Source organism: Phaethon aethereus (assembly GCF_964289735.1).
Source record: "Phaethon aethereus genome assembly, chromosome: 13".
Classification (NCBI taxonomy): Eukaryota; Metazoa; Chordata; class Aves; order Phaethontiformes; family Phaethontidae; genus Phaethon; species Phaethon aethereus.
Window position 1 is genome coordinate 12,713,905 of NC_138589.1, and position 18,429 is coordinate 12,732,333.

Below are 18,429 nucleotides of genomic sequence, written 5' to 3' on the forward strand. Positions count from 1 at the left end.
ACGTAAGAGATGTGGGTTTCAGACCAAGACAATTGAGACCTGCAGGTAATAGATGCTGATAAGGAAATAGGGAAATTTTAGGAAACCTTGTTACACTAAACAATAGGTGGCATTCCAAACACACAAAATTATGCAAGGAAGTGATTAGGTTCTCTGTGGTTTCTAGGAGAAATAAAAAGAGAGGCAGAACACTTGTTAATGAGAGTGTATTTTTTGTCCTTTATGTGTTTTCCAACCCCTGCAAGTATCACAGGTGTTATCAGTGATTGGTTCCATATTACAAATACAAAAATATTGTGGGAGGAATACATCTATGGTCAATCAAAGAGAAAAGTTTCCATCATTAGTTGCCAGGCAATACCCACCAATTAAAATAACCATCAGAAGCCATGTATTTCATGCTGGTATAATTAATAGCAGAATGCAATTACTACCTTTCAAGGAAACAAGGAGACAGAGACAAACCACCAGCCAACTATATTCATCACATGCTCTCTGATAATCAGAAATAGGGAATAGCAATGTTTTCTCTTTCTCTGTTGGCTAGCTACCTATCAACACTACCTTTCCCTGGGGGTCAGCCTCCAGATCTACCAAGGCTAGGGGCTAAAGCAGCCCTCAGAGAAGAGTGATACTCTGTATTAAGGTGTGTCATTCGTGTGTCATCTTCCGTTCCCCCCAACAACAACAAAAAACACCAAAACCCCAACTTTAAGCACATCCGTCATCTGAGATGTCCCCATCGTAGTAAGGCCCAGGACTGCGCCAATCAGATGAGCCACCCTTAAAAAACCAGGTTCTCTCCTAGAGTTGAACTAACTTCATTTAAAGCAGTTGCAGAAAACTTTCCATGACATAGTATCTAGTAATATTGTCTGTAGAAGGGACACAGCCAATATGTCTATTTATTTAGACACAGTTTAGACCGACTAGTCTATTTATCTTTAGTCAAGCACACAGATCAGTGCCCTGCTGGACCAGAACTAGCTGGTACAAGAGAGCAATGCAGAAAAACTAGTAAATACCTCCCAAAATATAAAACCCAACTAAATACATTCTAAATAAAGGAGAGTTTCCTGTGTCAGTCCCATCTCAAACATTTCTGATTACCCGTTTCCCATCCCACCCTTTTTAGTTTTTCTAAAGCCTGGAATATTATCGGACTAACTACAGATCAAGATAAAGGAAACATTTTTCTACCAATTGGTACCCGAAGGTACTTGGGCTCTTACATGGGCGGGTATCCAAGTTTGACTTTTAATTACCAGAAGACAAGATTACATTCCTTTGCTGAGACTCATTCATGGTTCAGAGTCTTGCGCAAGGTGAACCCAAACCATTTGAAGCCAGCTGTCATCTCTACCATCCGACTGCCTGTTTTTAAAGCAAGCACCTTCTTTTCTTTGTGTTTTGCATTAATGGGTTTGTCTGGGACTGCAGTTGCAGACATACCTGAAATAGCTTTCAACTATCTTTCTTGATAGGTGTTAAAACAGAAAGCACGGGGCTAAGCACAGGCTGTAACTTATCCCAAAGACGCAGAATGACTCAGGCAAAATTCTGCACTCCCGCAGCAACGCTGAAAGTATTTCAATTACACATCTACACAAACCGCAGTCTTAGCGGCACATACAGCAAATCCTTCGGTCCTTTTTCCTAACCAAACTTGCACCCCTCCTAAGGGCTTGGCTTTTCCCATGAATCACACCTCAAAATAACTGCCCCACACGCAGTGCGTCAGGCCCTACTGCCAGCTCCAGTTATGGCTTAGAAACCACAAAACATTCAGGTGGCCATGAATTCAATCCAAACATGGGGTCTGAGTTGGAGATGAGTAACGAACACAGTTATGCAAGTTGAGGGCATCCAGCTCTCACGCTCCAGGCCACGGGGGTCGGGGAGGAATGTTCCCACATGCACAGCACTGAATCACCCGCCAGCTTGTCTTGCCCTGAGCACCAGGTATTAGCCAATGGCTCTGGCAGGATTACAGACCAAAAATCCCAAAATTCCAGTCTGCTCCAGTCGGACAGTATGTGGTTAGAAAAATGGCAGGGAAAAGTGTGCAAGGACATTAGCTACCCAGCAGACTTTCACTACACAGCAATGTACCCCTCGCAGCAATACTTATTAGCTCCTCTCCCTTAAGTGTTCTTGCTGTGTTTCCTTGGTGCTCAGAGTAGCTGCATAAAGCAGTGGCAGCCAGATAAACAGATAATGAACCTGCAACTGAGTCACCTCAAAATCAGCCACGAGGCACTGAAGAGTTAAAAGCCACTGACACACACACATTTGTATCACTGTGATTGCCAATTATAACGCTGGTGCGCGCACAGCTTAGAGCTCAGATCTGACACTGAATTTTGTTTTATTCTATGTGAAAATCACAGAGAATTTAATTTAAGGCTACGAAGCAAGTACTGGCAGCATGCAATTTGGATGTAGTGACTCATGCCAAACTTATAAATATGCTGTGGGGACAAAACAAATATGAATTGAAAATGAACCTTCCACTGGGAATTTGGGTATTCTAAAAACTCACCAACTGCTGATAAATATACACTGAAGGGACACAGATCCCTTAAGATACTCTGTGCCTTACGACCACCAAGAGCAAACAAGGTTCAACCTGGGGCAGCAAATATGCAAAAGACCGTTTCCAGTGTTACAAGGAACTTCTCTCTACAAGCCGGCACATGAGCAACCTCCTATCAACAGTCATCTACCTAGATGAGTGCTGAGTGCCCTCAGTTAGAAGGGAGCTGTTGTCTCCGAGATGCAATACAAGCATAAAGGTAGGTTGCATCCACAATCATGAACCAATTCCCCTCTCACATCAGTTGGAGGGCATGGGCTTATTCAGAACTGCTCTTTATGCCTTCAGGGTAACAATACCTACTGCTACAGTTGTCCCACTTGGGTCTTTTAAAATGGCAGTGCTGTCAGCCCTCACTGTGATCCTTCTTAGAGGCTTGTAGCTATGAGCTTCTGAAGTCTGGACAAAGGCTGGTGCTGTGACAGCTGCAGTGCCGGAAATAAACTGAACCGTGATACCCTGGTCATACCCAGAGAGTAGAGGTTAACAGCTCAATGTCCAGATGGAGATCGGTGACAAGCGGTGTCCCTCAGGGGTCTGTATTGGGACCAGTACTCTTTAATACCTTCATCAATGACAGCGACAGTGGGATCGAGTGCACCCTCAGCAAGTTTGCAGAGGATACCAAGCTGAGCAGTGCAGTTGACATGCCTGAGGGATGGGATACCATGCAGAAGGACCTGGACAAGCTTGAGGAACGGGCCTGTGTGAACCTCATGAAGTTAAACAAGACCAAGTGCAGGGTCCTGCACCTGGATTGGGGCAACCCCTGGTATCAGTACAGGTTGGGGGATGAAGGCATCGAGAGCAGCCCTGCTGAGAAGGACTTGGGGGTACTGGTGGATGAAAGGCTGGACATGAGCCAGCAACATGCGCTTGCAGCCCAGGCGGCCAACTCTATCCTGGGCTGCATCTAAAGAAGCAGGGCCAGCAGGTCGAGGGAGGTGATTCTGCCCCTCTGCTCTGGTGAGACCCCACGTGGAGTACTGCATCCAGCTCTGGAGCCCTCAGCACAGGAAAGACATTGACCTGTTGTAACAGGTCCAGAGGAGGCCACAGAAATGATCAGAGGGATGGAACACATTTCCTGTGAGGACAGCCTGAGGGAGTTGGGGCTGTTCAGCCTCAAAAAGAGAAGGCTCCGGGGAGACCTTATTGCAGCCTTAAACCAGTACTTAAAGGGGGCTTACAAGAAAGATGGAGACGGACATTTTAGCAGGGCCTGTAACAACAGGATGAGGAGCAATGGTTTTAAACTAAGAGAGAGCAGATTTAGACTAGCTATAAGGAAGAAATTTTTCACAATGAGGGTGGTGAAACGCTGGCACAGGTTGCCCAGAGAGATGGCAGATGCCCACCCCTGGAAGCATTCCAGGTCAGGTTGGACGGGGCTCTGAGCAACCTGATCTAGTTGAAGATGTCCCTGCTCACTGCAAGGGGGTTGGACTAGATGACCATGAAAAGTCCCTTCTGACCCAAAGATTCTATGAACTTACTGTAAGACTGGCTGATGTAACACAGAAAACTATTTTTAGTAGGACAAACAGCAAAGATATTACAGGTGTGACGGAATTAAGGACTTTAATTAAGGACCTTTACGAGCTGTCCCTTAAAATGTAACTGCTGTACGAAACCCTGTGAGTGTTGCAGTCTGATCAATAGCTACCAGTAAGAAATGCGCTGTATACCTTTGGGATTATACAGTTTGCTTTAGGCTTCTGATTGATCTTGCGGTGATTTCCTGTGCCTTAAAACAAGTGGCAAAAGTGCAAATTAAAGACAAACGGCATGCTCAAACATTTGCCTTCATATAAGGGAGTAGAAAGTGTTCCTGGTTTTTATGATGAGATATGTCTCAGCTTTGAGAGTACAGAGACTTCAAACCCTTAGCTCTGCAAAGTTCATTCCCTGCCCATCTCCTACACCCTCAGAGTAACAAATAACAAACCAATATTCCTCATTGTAAAGATTTATCTTACTGCAGTTTCTACAGTCATTGCCACTAGATTAAAATTTTCAGCCTGAAACGACGCTGTGGTTGGCATTATGATCTGCAAACTCGAGGCATCTGATAAGTTATTTTCTGTAATGAGTATCAAAGAGAGGCCATTAATTCTTGCAACTGATCACCTGCACTTAGAGCACACAAGCTATCTGGCATTATTGCAATTGTTCTTCAAGAAACCCTGTCATGCTCTGAAATACTACCAGGAGAGATTAGATGATGAGCTTTTCAGGCAGACATTTTTCAGCTCTTGTCTTCCACAAGCAAAATCTACAGCTGAACTCCTGCCAAAACTAAAATTTTACACTTCACAGAAGGGACAGTGTCTGTTGTTGCCCGAATTCATCTCTGTTATTTAAGATTAGCAAAGCATGCTTATATATGAGTAATATACCATATTTAAGCGTTTTGCTGAATCAAGGCCTAAAAGAGGTTCTACTGGTATTAGGACTGAGAAAAGATTTGAACCTACATTTAAAAGCCATCCTAACAAGCTTCAGTTGTTTCTCTAAGAGATTGTGGATAAAGATCTATGCTGAACTATTTGATCCCAAGGAAACCAGATCGCTTTGGCTTTTACATTACTTGAAAAGAATTATCTGACCTTTGGAAAAAAAGCTGTCTGAGGAGCATTGCTTTTTGCAGAAGGTAACAGGGGTTTAAACAGAGACATAACAAAAATTAACTGACAGAGCAAAGTTCTGAGATGCTGAACTTGCTCATTTGTGGGAGCAAGGCTCAACTATCCAAAGCCCACTGAATACATTAAAGAGGCAGACAGAGCATTTTATTTGAAAACATAAAACGTGCCTGCTAGCTAGGTCACTTACTTTTCCTTTCCATTCTTCTGACCTCAGCTCACTGGCAAGATTTCCTTTTTTTTTTTGAGGAGATCCTGTACAACTCTGAATCAATATATTACTGAGTTTTACTCCAAAGTTGCCAGAACCTAGGAAGACAATGATGAAATTCACCATCTGAGCATTTTACCAAAACATCTAAAGGGGACAGAAGTCTCCTGTTTATTTACTGTATCTCTGAAACATTTCCTCATCTTTCTGCATTTACATTCTCAAGAGCTAACCGCTATGACTGCAGAAGAGCCCTGAGAACTTATCCTTGCATCCCCAGACTTCTACCCTAGTAAGGCTGGAGTCCTCACAGAGGTGCCCACAGCTGTGAGCATGTGTTAGGTTTTCCTCTTAATTAGAAGCAACACAAACCCTCCAGCAACAGTGTGATACATGATGTGGAAGTGAAGGAGGCAAGCATTGGGGGCAAGCGCTGTATGCTCCCTGGGAGGCACAGGATGGCCCATTCTGCCACGCGCTGCCCTGTTCAACCAGGGCACCCTGACAATTGGCACTGAAACCAAAGTTAAACTCAAAGAAGTGCCTAAGAAAGGAAATTCTGCCCAAGCCCAAGTCCTACTGAAGATCTCTTCCCAATTCTCTGCGTAACTGCGCCTGTCTGCTGAGCTGAAAACATTCACTGCTGAGTGCTGAAACAAGGCCCTTGGAGGCTACATCACTCATTATCACATTTCAGCCTGAGTGGTCTCCAAACCACAGCTTTTCCCTACGGTTTGAATTTTATTTTATTATTTTTTAATTGTAACTTGTTAAATATTGGTCCCTCATCTAAATCAGGTGTCTTCAGGTACAGAATTTTTCTTCTTCACTTACTGCCTTCTACTTATAGATTCATTATATTGAAAGTAAGATTGATAACTGCTAGAGGAAGATTTGGATCATGATTGTTATTTGGGAAAAAAAGGCAAGCTTGTGCTCTTACTTTATCTCTGATTTATAAGTATACATAGGAATTGGTGCATAGGAACTGTTTTAGGCAGAGAGTACTAACGTACTTCTCCATTCTCCTGTCAAATGCTCAGAAGGAGCATTAGTCCATGCACTGTGACCTCATGCCTAGCAAAGGTCATAAATGATCACCCAGTTACCTATGTATCGGATGTAAAAGCTTGGCTCAACTTAAAACACTTTCCAAAGAGACATTTGGTCTTAATTTAAAAACAAAGAAGAATAGAGAATCTGCCACTTCTCTTGCTATTTCGTTCCAGCAGTTAATCATCCCCATTGTATAAAAACTATCATTGATTTCCTATTTGAATTGCGTAATTTCAGCCTCCAGAAAGATCTCTCTTGTGTTTGTCTCTAGTACGTATGAGACCACTTTCTAGTGTTTTCTGCTAAAAGTATTTACAAGGTCCAGCAACATGTCCCTCCCATCATTTCCAATACCCAAAATACACTGGGCTCTACAAATAGCTTTCCTCCAGCCTTTAATCATCTATGTAACTCCTTTCAGACCCTCTCCAGTTTTATCTATTCTCTTTAAAGGTAGGCACCAAAACTAGAGTGCAGAGTTCTCACCTGGGTCCCACCAATGTCACAGTGAAGGTAAAATAAACTCCCTGTTCATAAACTGCAGTACTGTGAGAAGTTTGTGTTTAGTTGCTTGTACAAGAGGTCCTGTAAAGCCTTTTCAGCAGCACACTCCATGATGCAATTCCCATAGATGGGACCTGCATGCCTCGTTCCCGAGGTCTGACACTATCCTGGATCACTCTGGTTTTCCCCAGGAACCGCATAGGCCCAAATAAAGTGGGAAACAAAAGAGTTAATGCAACACCCCTTTTCCAGCTATGCTCATTTTTATACTATTTTGGAGCTGAGAGGAAAAATCTCTGCTTTCGACTCACAGTTGCATGTAGATGAACCTAAGCTTTGATCAAGGTTTTTTTTACCTGCACGCAGGCACTACTACCACATTAGCAGCTCATTCACCTTTTCAGTACCTAACATAAGAAAGTCCCACACATTCCCCTTCCAATGGGATGGTATCAGAGGTTGCAGACAGGAGTTTGCCTCTTTTGCAAGCAAGCCCTGTTTGCTTGCAAAACATCCTGGCTGATGATAGCTGGGCTCTCCAGTCCACGAGCAGTACGGCAAGAAGCTCAGAAGACAACCTGAAGCACCTTTTCCTCATGTGTGTGACTCATGGAAAGCTGTATGAATCACAAAATTCCACTGGTACTGTGGGGTGGGGCAAAACTACACTGCAAACAGACATGTCTGAAGTCGCCCTATGGTAGAGGTACGCTGGCCACACACACCTCATCAGGACAGTCAGAAAAGCTTGTTGTGCTTTTGAATAATTATGTTGGGTTTGTATTTTGCTGTTAAAATACATTCCTCAGCCCTTATACATTGTTCTGAGGAACGGAGTGACCTGTGTACAGACCCCTGTGGTAGCAAACATGCATCCTGACTACTTAAAAAACCCACACCTGCTCCAGAGAGGAAGCTGGAATTCACCCATGCAATTAGGGTAGGTTAATGTTGGCTATAAGTGGATAGGTATTATCTGATATCGTATTTTGTAATCCTCTGCTAAGCAGAATGCTGTTCACTTTGGGAGCCAACTAAATAGCTACTCATTCACTGTCAGACTTGAGCGAAGTCGAGAGCAATCGCTGAAGGTTTGAGATGAGTTTGTTCTAGAATCTGGTAATGGTCCAGGGACATTTATAAAGATCACTAAATTCTGCGTTCAGGTTGTAGGTTTCTTTAAACCAGTATTTATCTGTACAAATCTCAGGAGAAAAGACGACACTTCTCCTTTCACAAGTGAACTTTACAATGGTCTTTTCATTATCAGCTTACTTGGTTCTATGCCAATAATCTTTTACTCTTTTTCTAATCCTTAATTAATCCTTTTTGTAAACAATTTACGCTCCGCATATTCCGCTAAGAGTAAATCTTTCACTGTGCATATGTATTGCAACAAGATCTTCAACATCCAGGCAAATATTTTCATACATTAGGAACCTAAATAAATGTGTGGGTCTATCAAGAAAAATTACATGACTCCTGATAATTGAGCTCTCATACTTCCCTTGAACTCAGTGGGAATTTGACTGCTCTCAGCAGTTACAGACAAGGAAGTCTGTAGGAGGAAGTTTCCAACTTAAGTTCACAATGTTTGACTTAAGGCAAACACTTCTGAAACTGCTGCCCTGAATTTTCCAAGTCCTGTTTCCCCTGGCGAAGCCATGACTTGCCCAAATCACATACAGAATGCATCACTTCCAGATGCATTCAGATTAAAAGAGAAACCGTCCTGAAAACAGCAAGGAAGAGACAGTGATTTAGCTGCAAGTCTTCCTCTACAAAAATAAAATACTGTAATAGCTCAAGGTGTTTAAACATGCAGTTTCTATTTGTTCGTATCACACTTAAACATGAGAACAATTTTTGAGCATTATGTACATATAGAAATAGCAAATATACATTGCCATTTGACTAGAGTTGCATTTGAAAATAGAAAATGAGGGAAAATATGGTTTTGGCTGCACAAATTTTATCGTTTTTCTGTAAAAATGATAAATGCACATTACAGTTCCATACACAGAAGTGATTTAAATTATGTAGTGCTTATAACTGCCAGGTTGAAGCCATTTTGTAAACAACCAGATACTACTTTTCTGGGCTGTTGCTTAAGAAAACACCACTGAACACTTACAGATTGCAAATAAAAAACAACTTTTGGAGCTGGAGTCTTGCATGGGAATTTTGCCTCAGGAAGCAGGCAAGCGGAGGTCTCACTTTGTACACTGGTTGCTACAGGAGTATGTATTACAAGATGAAGCCACTTAATAAGGCTAGGGTAGATCTGACTTACCACAAGAGCAGCACGTGAAGCAGTTGGTATGATAAAGGTTACCCATTGCTTGGCAAGCCTGGCTCGCTCCATACACACCTTTTCCACATTTTATACAAATACCTACAAAGCAGAAAGAGAACGAAAGTTAGAATCTCCCACAGCTCCTAAAAACAGCTCCGGGCCATTGATTCATAACACTCACGATACACCCATCAGGCCCTAAATCAATGAGCTCCTCACCCTGAATAGGTTCAAATATCCAAGACAGCAGCAGGCTTGCTGAGGCAGCTTGAGTGAAACAAATGCATGGAAATTAACCCAAAATGAAAGGTGGGGGAAGCCTCTACTGGTGTTTCAATGCATGGCCACTGAGTTGGCTAAAGACAGAAATCCAAAGGAGGAAGGTGCAACGAGAGGACAAAACATCTGCACAGTCCCTGGAAATAACTAAGTTTGCCCAAGAAATAATTTAGCAACACCTTCACAACTAGGTGCTCCACCACATTACATTCAATAGTCACAAATAAAAAAAACCAATTCAATCCAAACCAAAAAGATTTCTCTTTGTCCCTCTCCAGCAATGCAACATCAACAGTGTTGGTCCATGGCAGAAGCCATGCAGTACCAGGAAAATGGGTCTATTAGTCATGTTTAATAATTCTTTATCTTTCCATGAAGAGTAGTAGGTAACCTCATAAACATAACCTGGCACCTTACAAAACAGAAGAGCAAGGTTTCTACCTTCCTTATGGTGTAAGGGCAAAAATTGTGGCTGGCAGTTTTGCTTCAGTGGGGTCAAAAATTCACCTTTGCTGCCTGAGCCTGCTCTTGGTGATGCTGGGGATGACTCCCATGAAGTCTGCATGAGACCAAAGTATGAAGAGCCAGCGTTAGCATTGGCAAAGTCAGAGGTTAGGTCCACACAAGGCAGACTCACAGGAAAGGTCATGATTCCAATAAGCTATACAAAGAGGGGGTTTCAGGCTGGTGGTGGGTTTTTTTGTTTTTAAAAAACTTTCCCTGCACAGTTATAGCTTTAAGAATCTTTTGCCTATACATTTATTTCTATCGATGTATAACCTCTCTCTATTCAAACCAGGGCAGGGAGATAATTCAAGAATCACTTTGCTTCTGTATCCCCAGGAAGAGGAAATTAAATGCTGGAGAATCCATGTCCTCCTGTCACATACTCAGGACCATCGATTTTAAGTTTTTCTGAAATGTCTATTGGTCTCTATTCAATTGTAGCAATACAATATATCTCAGGAAAAGGCCATGTGATTTTTAACACACTACAACAGGAAACAAAAATTCATATTATTGCCTCATGCAAACCTGTAATTAAGCTGCTGTGCTCCATGTGCTGTTTGAGGCCCTGCTTTTACAAATGCTTGCACAAGCTTAGCATTAGTCATTAGCACCAACAAAACTGCTAATGTATTTGAGAGTCTAGGAACTCGAGAACTACAAAATTGGGCTTTAATCATCCAAAATTCTCCCTTGCTGTGCTGTGAGCATTTTATACACACAAACACATAGAAAATACAAATGCAAGCTGCTGGGGGCAGGGAGGAGGAATTAGCATTTATGAACTGGTAGAAACTTTAATAGCACAAAGAACAAAGTTAAGCTAACAAAGTGCTTGGTGTCTCCATTCAGTTTACGTGGGTTTTGCTTTTATTCGCTCCCAGTATACGAATTGGCCAAAGCTGCCATGCCACAGGGACAGAAGTACTGTCTGTCCCCAGCAGGTAGCTGTACAGAGAGGAGTAAACCTGGCAGGAGAGCAATACCCAGAAATACAGCTGAGACTTCTCCCAGGCTCCAAACGAGGAAACAGTCACAGACAACACGATGCTCATGAATACCTCTGCCCCTGGCTGCCACAAGCTATTCAAAGACACATTTTAAACATCATTTCTGAAACCAAACTGTTTTGGTTCCATGCAGCATTAACGCAGCCACCTGTATGTGCTGTGTAGTGTGATCGGTTTAAATGGTATTCTGACAACTTAAATTGTATTTGAAGAAAAAAGAATTTTCCAATACTACTAATATTCAAATGCCGAAATAGAAAGATCTTCCATGAATTGTGGGTTTCTTGGTGTTTGTACCTTTAACCCCTTCGTTTCAAATCACAGAGATTAGCCTTTCATTCAACTAGCTCAACACAGTGTTGCCATTTTGGACTATGAACACATTTGCCAAATGAAACAATAATTTTAAAAAAACAACAGATTAACACTAGATTATACTTTTTTAAAATCCTAAACATGATTTCAGTGTTCCAGTGAAGCAGGAACTATTGACTTTAATATTATCAGATACCCATGTCCCAAGCTAAACCTGTGATACAAACTGGCTGCCAGCTTGGTCCACCAGTTCATTGCAAACAAGTACTAAAAAAACACTGGTCCTTAGGGTAGCTCAGCTCTGTTATAGGAAATAGGAATTTCAGAATATACATTGCTTTATCCAAGACTGTTATGTCTATTTATTTACTTGTAACTAGAGGTTATGGAAAAGGTCTGCTATTTACCATAAGTTAATGGTTAACTTCTGATGAAAGATGGTTATTGATTACTTTTGGACACCGTGATCAGAAGAGGCATCCTATCAGCTAGCAGCTGCAGGAATTAATCCCAGCAGCAGCACAGCATCCATAAACTGGCTCACTGTCTCACTACATACCATGAGCTCTGCAATAACCCTGGTCCCTCCTAGCCCTGGGGCCGGAGGGGTTGCACACACAGCAGAGAACATGGGTTTCATACCAGAAATGAGCGACCTGTTGCTTCAGTGTCAGGTCTTGGTACAACGTTCCAGTTTTCTCTTGGCAGCAGAGCCAGAAGAGAGCCCTTTCCCCAGGCATCTGCATCCTTCCTTGCCCATCTTTTCATGCCAACCAGGTACCCAGGACTGGCAGCTATTGATAGTCTGACTGTGAGGTTACACAGAGAGATCTGCCTTTTCCCATTTACTCTTAATATTACTCAAGAAGGCACAGAAATACACGGTCTGCAATTCTCTGGCATTTCTGCCTATGAGCTCTCATGCACAAATCTACTACAGCCATGAACCGCTTTGATAAATGAAGTTATTGCCTCATTTCTTTGCCATTGCTCCACTGAACCATCAGGAGCAAAAGAATAATTTATTGGGGATGCTAAACTTACACTGGCCTCCCCAGCAAGTGATTTGTTACGAGCAGCTGTCAGTTTGTTAACTCGTTTTCTTTAAGGGACTAGTCATTAACTCCAGGAATGAATGACCACAGAGACAATTAGCATACTAAAAAAGCGCATGTATAATTCCAAAAGTGTATCTTGGAAAATATATATGCAGCTGTGGTGTGAGTATAGTGAGCTCATAACTGCATAGGAAAAGCACTGATTACATGGCTGTTTGGGTCTGGTTTTCCACCAGTCACAGCCCAGACTGCACACTGCAAGCTTGTGAAAGCCTTGACATAACAGCTACATCACTTTTTTTTTTTCCAGATTTAATTCCAAAGCTTGTTAAACTGCCTATGAAGAATGTTCTGTTACAGAGCAAGCATGTCTCACTTCTGACACTTTACTTGACATGATTTCAGATCAACTGCTTCAGCTTTTATACGATTCCCTATCCCTCCTGACACCTCTATTCTAAGTAGTCAGCTGTGCTTCAAGTTCTTTAACACATCAACTGTTGCATTTCCACCCAGGTCATCAGCTCTTGTACAGATCTGGTGCCTCTCTGGTTAGAAAAAGATGTTATAAGATATTGCATATACCCAAAGTTTGCATAAAGGTTGGCTGAGTGAGGGCACAGCATCACAGTGTTCCTTCATTGCAGCGAAGAGATTTTTGCATCCTCGCATAGTGTTTAACCAAACATGAGAGTGGATACTGAACAAACACACCCTGTGGAACACGGCAAAAGGCCACCAACAAAAATGACACTAGAAAGAGATGGAGCTCCCAGAGACTCCCTGCTGGAGCTAACTACTGCACATTGCCAGCACTCCTTACACCTTTAACCAGGCCACTTCACTGAGCTTCACCGTGTCAGTCAGAACATCATCTCTGGACGCAACCAGGCAAGCCTCCGGCACTGTACAGCAACACAGCCATCAGAAGAGCATGATCCTTTCTGGCCAACTCATGCAGTAGCAAAATGCTAATATCAGCACCAGGACAAAATAAGACAGGTATTTTCTCATGTAATCAATTGTTTTGGTCCAGACTCAAGAGACCAAATGCAATGCATTATAACAAGCAAAGGTATCAGTAACAACCTAGAGGAGATACTAAAGTTACATGATTTTTGTTCGCCCTGCTATAATGTACTCTAGGAGTTCACTGTAGTGGCCTACACATTAGAAAAAGTTCAGCTTGGGACATACATGTAAAATCCTGGGATGCCCTTTTGACCATGCCAGTACAGGCTGGTACGTCATACAGACTGTACCACGTACCCAAAATTAGGAAAAAGGCAGTAGGCAAAGATTAAATGGAGTATGTATAATGGCAGATATATAACCAACTTTCGGGCAAACTCTGTCCTCAGACATGTGTCAAACTCAGCCTGTGCCTAATGCCATCCTCACTTAACCTGAAGTCAAGGGTTTAGCACAAATGCAAGAAAAATGGTACCATATGGCCTCTCAACTTCAGTACGCAGCAGCTGCGTGAATCGGAGGGAGAATCTGGCTATCCCACTCCTTGACAGCACACCACAGCTCAGGGATGAGCTGCAGCTTTACTGTCTTACAGCCACACCGTATCTCCAGGATAACTGCTACATGCTGCCTACAGTAGGAAACAACCAAGCCCTGTCGTCAAGAGTTATGGTAAAGCTAAAATTAACAACTAACACATGGCACAGATGACTCCCTGCCTCTGCAGTTCTGTTCATGCTGCAATGCTGGGAAAAGGGTGGGTGAACATCACCCCAGGCTACTGCAAAATCCCCTTTTCTTCTCTCGGACAGGAGAAGACCATCTCTACACAAGTCCCCAACATGCTTTTCCACACCTGTGGCCTAGCCAAGGTGCATGGGCAGGGAAGTTAAAAACTACAGCCATGAAGTGGGAAGAACAAAAGAGGAGGGAAGCCTTAACTCAGCTCAAGAAATCAAACTGCAGCAATGCAGGCCAGCTGCAAGAGCAGGAGAACTGTGGAGGGGCTGCACCAGATGCCTGGAGGTGTCACTGGCCAAGGAAGGTGCTCCCACAGTGCAGCAGCCAGTGATCTCACACCCAGGAAGACTTTACACAGGGTGTTGCTACTACCTTTGGAAAAGTACGCTGCTGAGAAGCTGGGTAAAGGGTGAAGCATCAGAGTTGCCCCAGGCCTGGGCAGCTGTGCCACTGCTGCAGCAGTACCTGCCCAAGCTAACAGCAGCTACTGTGCAGACGTCCTGGATTGCAGCAGCTCGGATGCTGAGGGGTGACTTCAGGCGAGAAAAATGCTCCCTTCCTTCCAACAACCATAGGAGGAGGGATCTTCTGACGTGCATGTCGTCTCCCCATCAGAAGCAGACAGAAGAAACAAGGCACCTACACAGGGCACAGGGGCAGAACTTCTTCCTAGCAGCCAGGCAGGAGCAAGGAAGGCAGCCCAGGAAATGCCCCCCCAGCCCTCACCACCACGGGAGGCTCTCACTAGAGAGCCAGGCACCTGGCAGATGCCTGGCAAACATACCAATGCTTGAATACCCAACATAAAATAAAATCTGGTATGTACAAGCTATGAATAAATAAATATATCCTGGACACGCTCAGCAGCAATGTAATAGTTTTATGAAGACCTGGCTAAAGTTGTCTTGTGATAGGAACGATGGAGGAACTATCTGGGTAAGCTACCTGCACAGACCTCTCCTCCAGTGGAAGATCAGAAGATACCAGAACTTGAATTAAGGTTGAAAGCAACAGATTAAGAAAAGTGGGAAATGCTCAGGTAAACATTTTAAGCTCCCCTCCCAAGCCACAGCCCATCCACACCTGGCACCACAACACCCCACTGCCAGGAAGGACCTGACCCCATCCAGTTAACAACTCTGGCTTGCAAGTACCCATGCACTCCCTACAGCTACTGTGCTGGAGGTTGGAGTAGGTTAAGCTGGAGGAAGACAGGCCAGAACACCTAACATATCACAGCTTAAGCAAAGCAAGACAGAAGCAAGGTGTGGACCAGGAAACATTTTGCTGTCATTGTTAAGCCTTATTGAGATTGCCCGACCTTGCTTTCATCCTCAAGAAAAGAAGGTAAAAACCCCAGCAATAAACTACTTAAGGCCCTTGAGATACATATCTGCTTACTTAAGAGATCTCCATCACTTCAGCACCTACCTCCTACAGGAGGCTTTACTCAATTAATAGAGAGGCTTGGAGCAGGAGGGATGTGTGTGTAGAACTTACTAAGAAAAATCAAAGTTTGAGATTAATTTCTGTTTGGTTACAAATGCAGTGAAGTTCACATTCACCGGAATTTTTGTAGAAGCAAGCTCTAGGTTCTAACTCCAGCTCCTGGAATAACTTCCATTACATCCACCCTGCCTATTGCTTAACAAGGCTGTACCTCATAGGACAAAGCTGCTGGGAGAGGTCATGGCCACAAACAGAGGTGCTGGGACCAGCTCCAGGAATGACAGTGCTGATCAGGACACAGGAGCTGAACTTTACCTGCCTAAGGGATTCGTGCTGCCAGCAGGGCTCAGCCTCAGCCTACATGGGCTGTTCTGTTTCCAGAGTTGCAAATGTAGGGTGACATGATGGGCAAGAGAGTTTGGGAACATAAAACACTGTAGAAACAACTCTCAACCATCACCCTCCCTGACTTTGTATTTTAGCAGCTATGAGCCCAGGGCATGTCTGTGCTGGTGAATTAAACCACAGCAGCTCCAGGTCAGCACTGCAGAGTAGGAGATGTCACGGAAGCTGGTATCAGCTCTGATTAGCAGCTGCTGGAAACTGGAAGGCTTTTGTTACTGTTAAAGTAGATCCACCCAGTCACACAGTGAAAGCCTGAAGCTAGTGCAGCAAATGCTTATTGCTTCATACGGTATGTGGAATTACTGCTCTGAACCATGAAATTACTGACACTATCTGCACAGAGTTCATTCTGCCTCAGCCGCAGCCGGCATGCCTCTGCATAGCTTTCCTTTGTGTGGATCTCAGACTCTGCCGCGGAGCCTCCTGATGGCACAAGGCATATCACAGGCCTATTGTTCTGCACAGTGTTTTAGTTACACTGACACTTGGTTTACAAATATTCATTCATTTCTCTGCTTCTTGATTTAGTGCATGGCAGTCCCAGGATGATTTATACTTCTCACTTGGCATTTACAGAAAGGTCTTTTGCTACTGAGGCAATGAACTGGAAGACCGAGTAGTTCTTGTGGCTGCTCTATCGTCTGTGCTGCTTTGGATTCCTTTGTCCATGATTCACAGCTCAGCTGACTGCTCAAGCTTCATGCTCAAGTTGACAACCACAGCACAAGGGGACTTACAAATAACTTTAGCAACTGAATTATTGACAAAAAAAAAAAAAAAGAGACAAAAATCCTGCTTCTAACAGTACCTTGTGATTACTGGGATTAGCAAAGCAACTACACATCTACAGCTGGGCAGGGTAAAGGAAAGCACCACTGGGGAATGAATGACTTTGGAGGGAAAAGTGTGTCTCTAAAGCCCCTTCCCTGTCCTACTGCTACTCCACTGCTGAACATCTGAATATCTCACTGTGGACATGGATCCTCTTATACCCTAAAGTGACCAGGTCAACAAGGCCTTTCATCTCAAAACACACTTATTTTGCCCAGGACATAATGAGTGCAAATCACACCTACAACTCAGTCTATTTGAGGACTGTAAAATTTCTACACAGTGGTAATAGGTACCTGTCTTCAGGTGAAGACAGGCTAGGGCCAAACACTTGAGCTTGTACAACTGCTGGCAGAGGAGGACACACCACCACATCCAGAGTCACCAGGCAAGCCCAACAGACACACACAGAGAGGTCACAGACGGAACAAGTGAGTGATGCTCCTACAGGTCCTGGTTTCAGTCCAGGAAGATTTCATACCAACATCCAAAGCTCACCAGTGCTCCTGGGCAAATTTCTTGTTGGGAAGCTGGTGTAGAGTACCAGGGGCGTTCAGCCCAGCTGTGTATTCACACTGATTTAGGAAAAGGACAGACCTTCACACTGTGTCCCCCAATATAATGGGCAATGGAAAAAGTGGCAGTTCACAGATGGCAACAGAAGGGATTTCTCAGGAAAAAAATTCAGGTTGCAAATGCACTCACATAAACATTTTTTTTTTAATTAACATGGATACTGCATTTTCTACCACTGCTTTTATTTCTATGAGTTCATTTAGCTGATTGTACCAGCTGGAGATCACCCGAGCCCTGGGATGAGATGCTTGCCCACACTATTAGTTTAGATTTACTCTAGCACAATGCAAGTCAGAACATGGACCTGATAAGTTTTATTTAAGCTATTTCCAGTGGCAGGCTTACAGACATCAAGACAGTTTTATTATAGGAAAGAAACAATAAATGAAATACTTAAAGCTCATGTTCTCATCACCTTTGTGCTTACTGATACCACACATTAATAACAGTATATCCATCTACACATTGCAGATTTTCCTGACAGTGATCACAGTACAGAACCAGCCAGCAACTCTACTGTACCAGCCCCTTTTTGCAGTTTTGACTTTCTTAGTGGTCTTTAGCAAACCATTTAATTGCACTGTCTTAGCTCTTTGTATGAAATGGGAGCCAGGGACACCTGTGTAGCCTTCAGAGAAGAGACATGGAAAAACAGAAACCATTTAAATGCTTCAGTGTAGAAAAATCTGTGCACCCAAGGTAACAAAACTGACACTGAATGCACCAACAATGCAGCCCAAATACCCTGAACTCCACAGCACGTCAGACCTGAAAACATCAGCTGCACAGACGTCAATTTAGAGAGACTTTTCATTACATTCTCCTGACACTGCACGTATGAGTCATCACTCTAATATATGGCAGAAAAAGGTCATATATTACAGCTGCCTTCCTTGACGTATTTAAAATGGGTTCATGATTAAACAAGGAGACTAGTCTAAAAGTTTCCAGGTGCACTTTTCTATTTCTTAGATAACG

The 18,429-nt window shown here is 43.3% G+C and overlaps 1 protein-coding gene across 1 annotated transcript in view; it reads right to left on the minus strand.

Moving 5' to 3' along the window:
- The window catches only part of WTIP (WT1 interacting protein), a gene marked incomplete at its 3' end in the record, with an annotated part of 84,329 nt that overhangs the window by 41,723 nt on the left and 24,177 nt on the right, over positions 1-18,429 (minus strand). Inside the window, exon 2 of the mRNA XM_082005864.1 lies at positions 9,306-9,407. Within this exon, the coding sequence (XP_081861990.1) occupies positions 9,306-9,407 (102 nt within the window). The remainder of the gene's footprint in view (positions 1-9,305; positions 9,408-18,429) is intronic.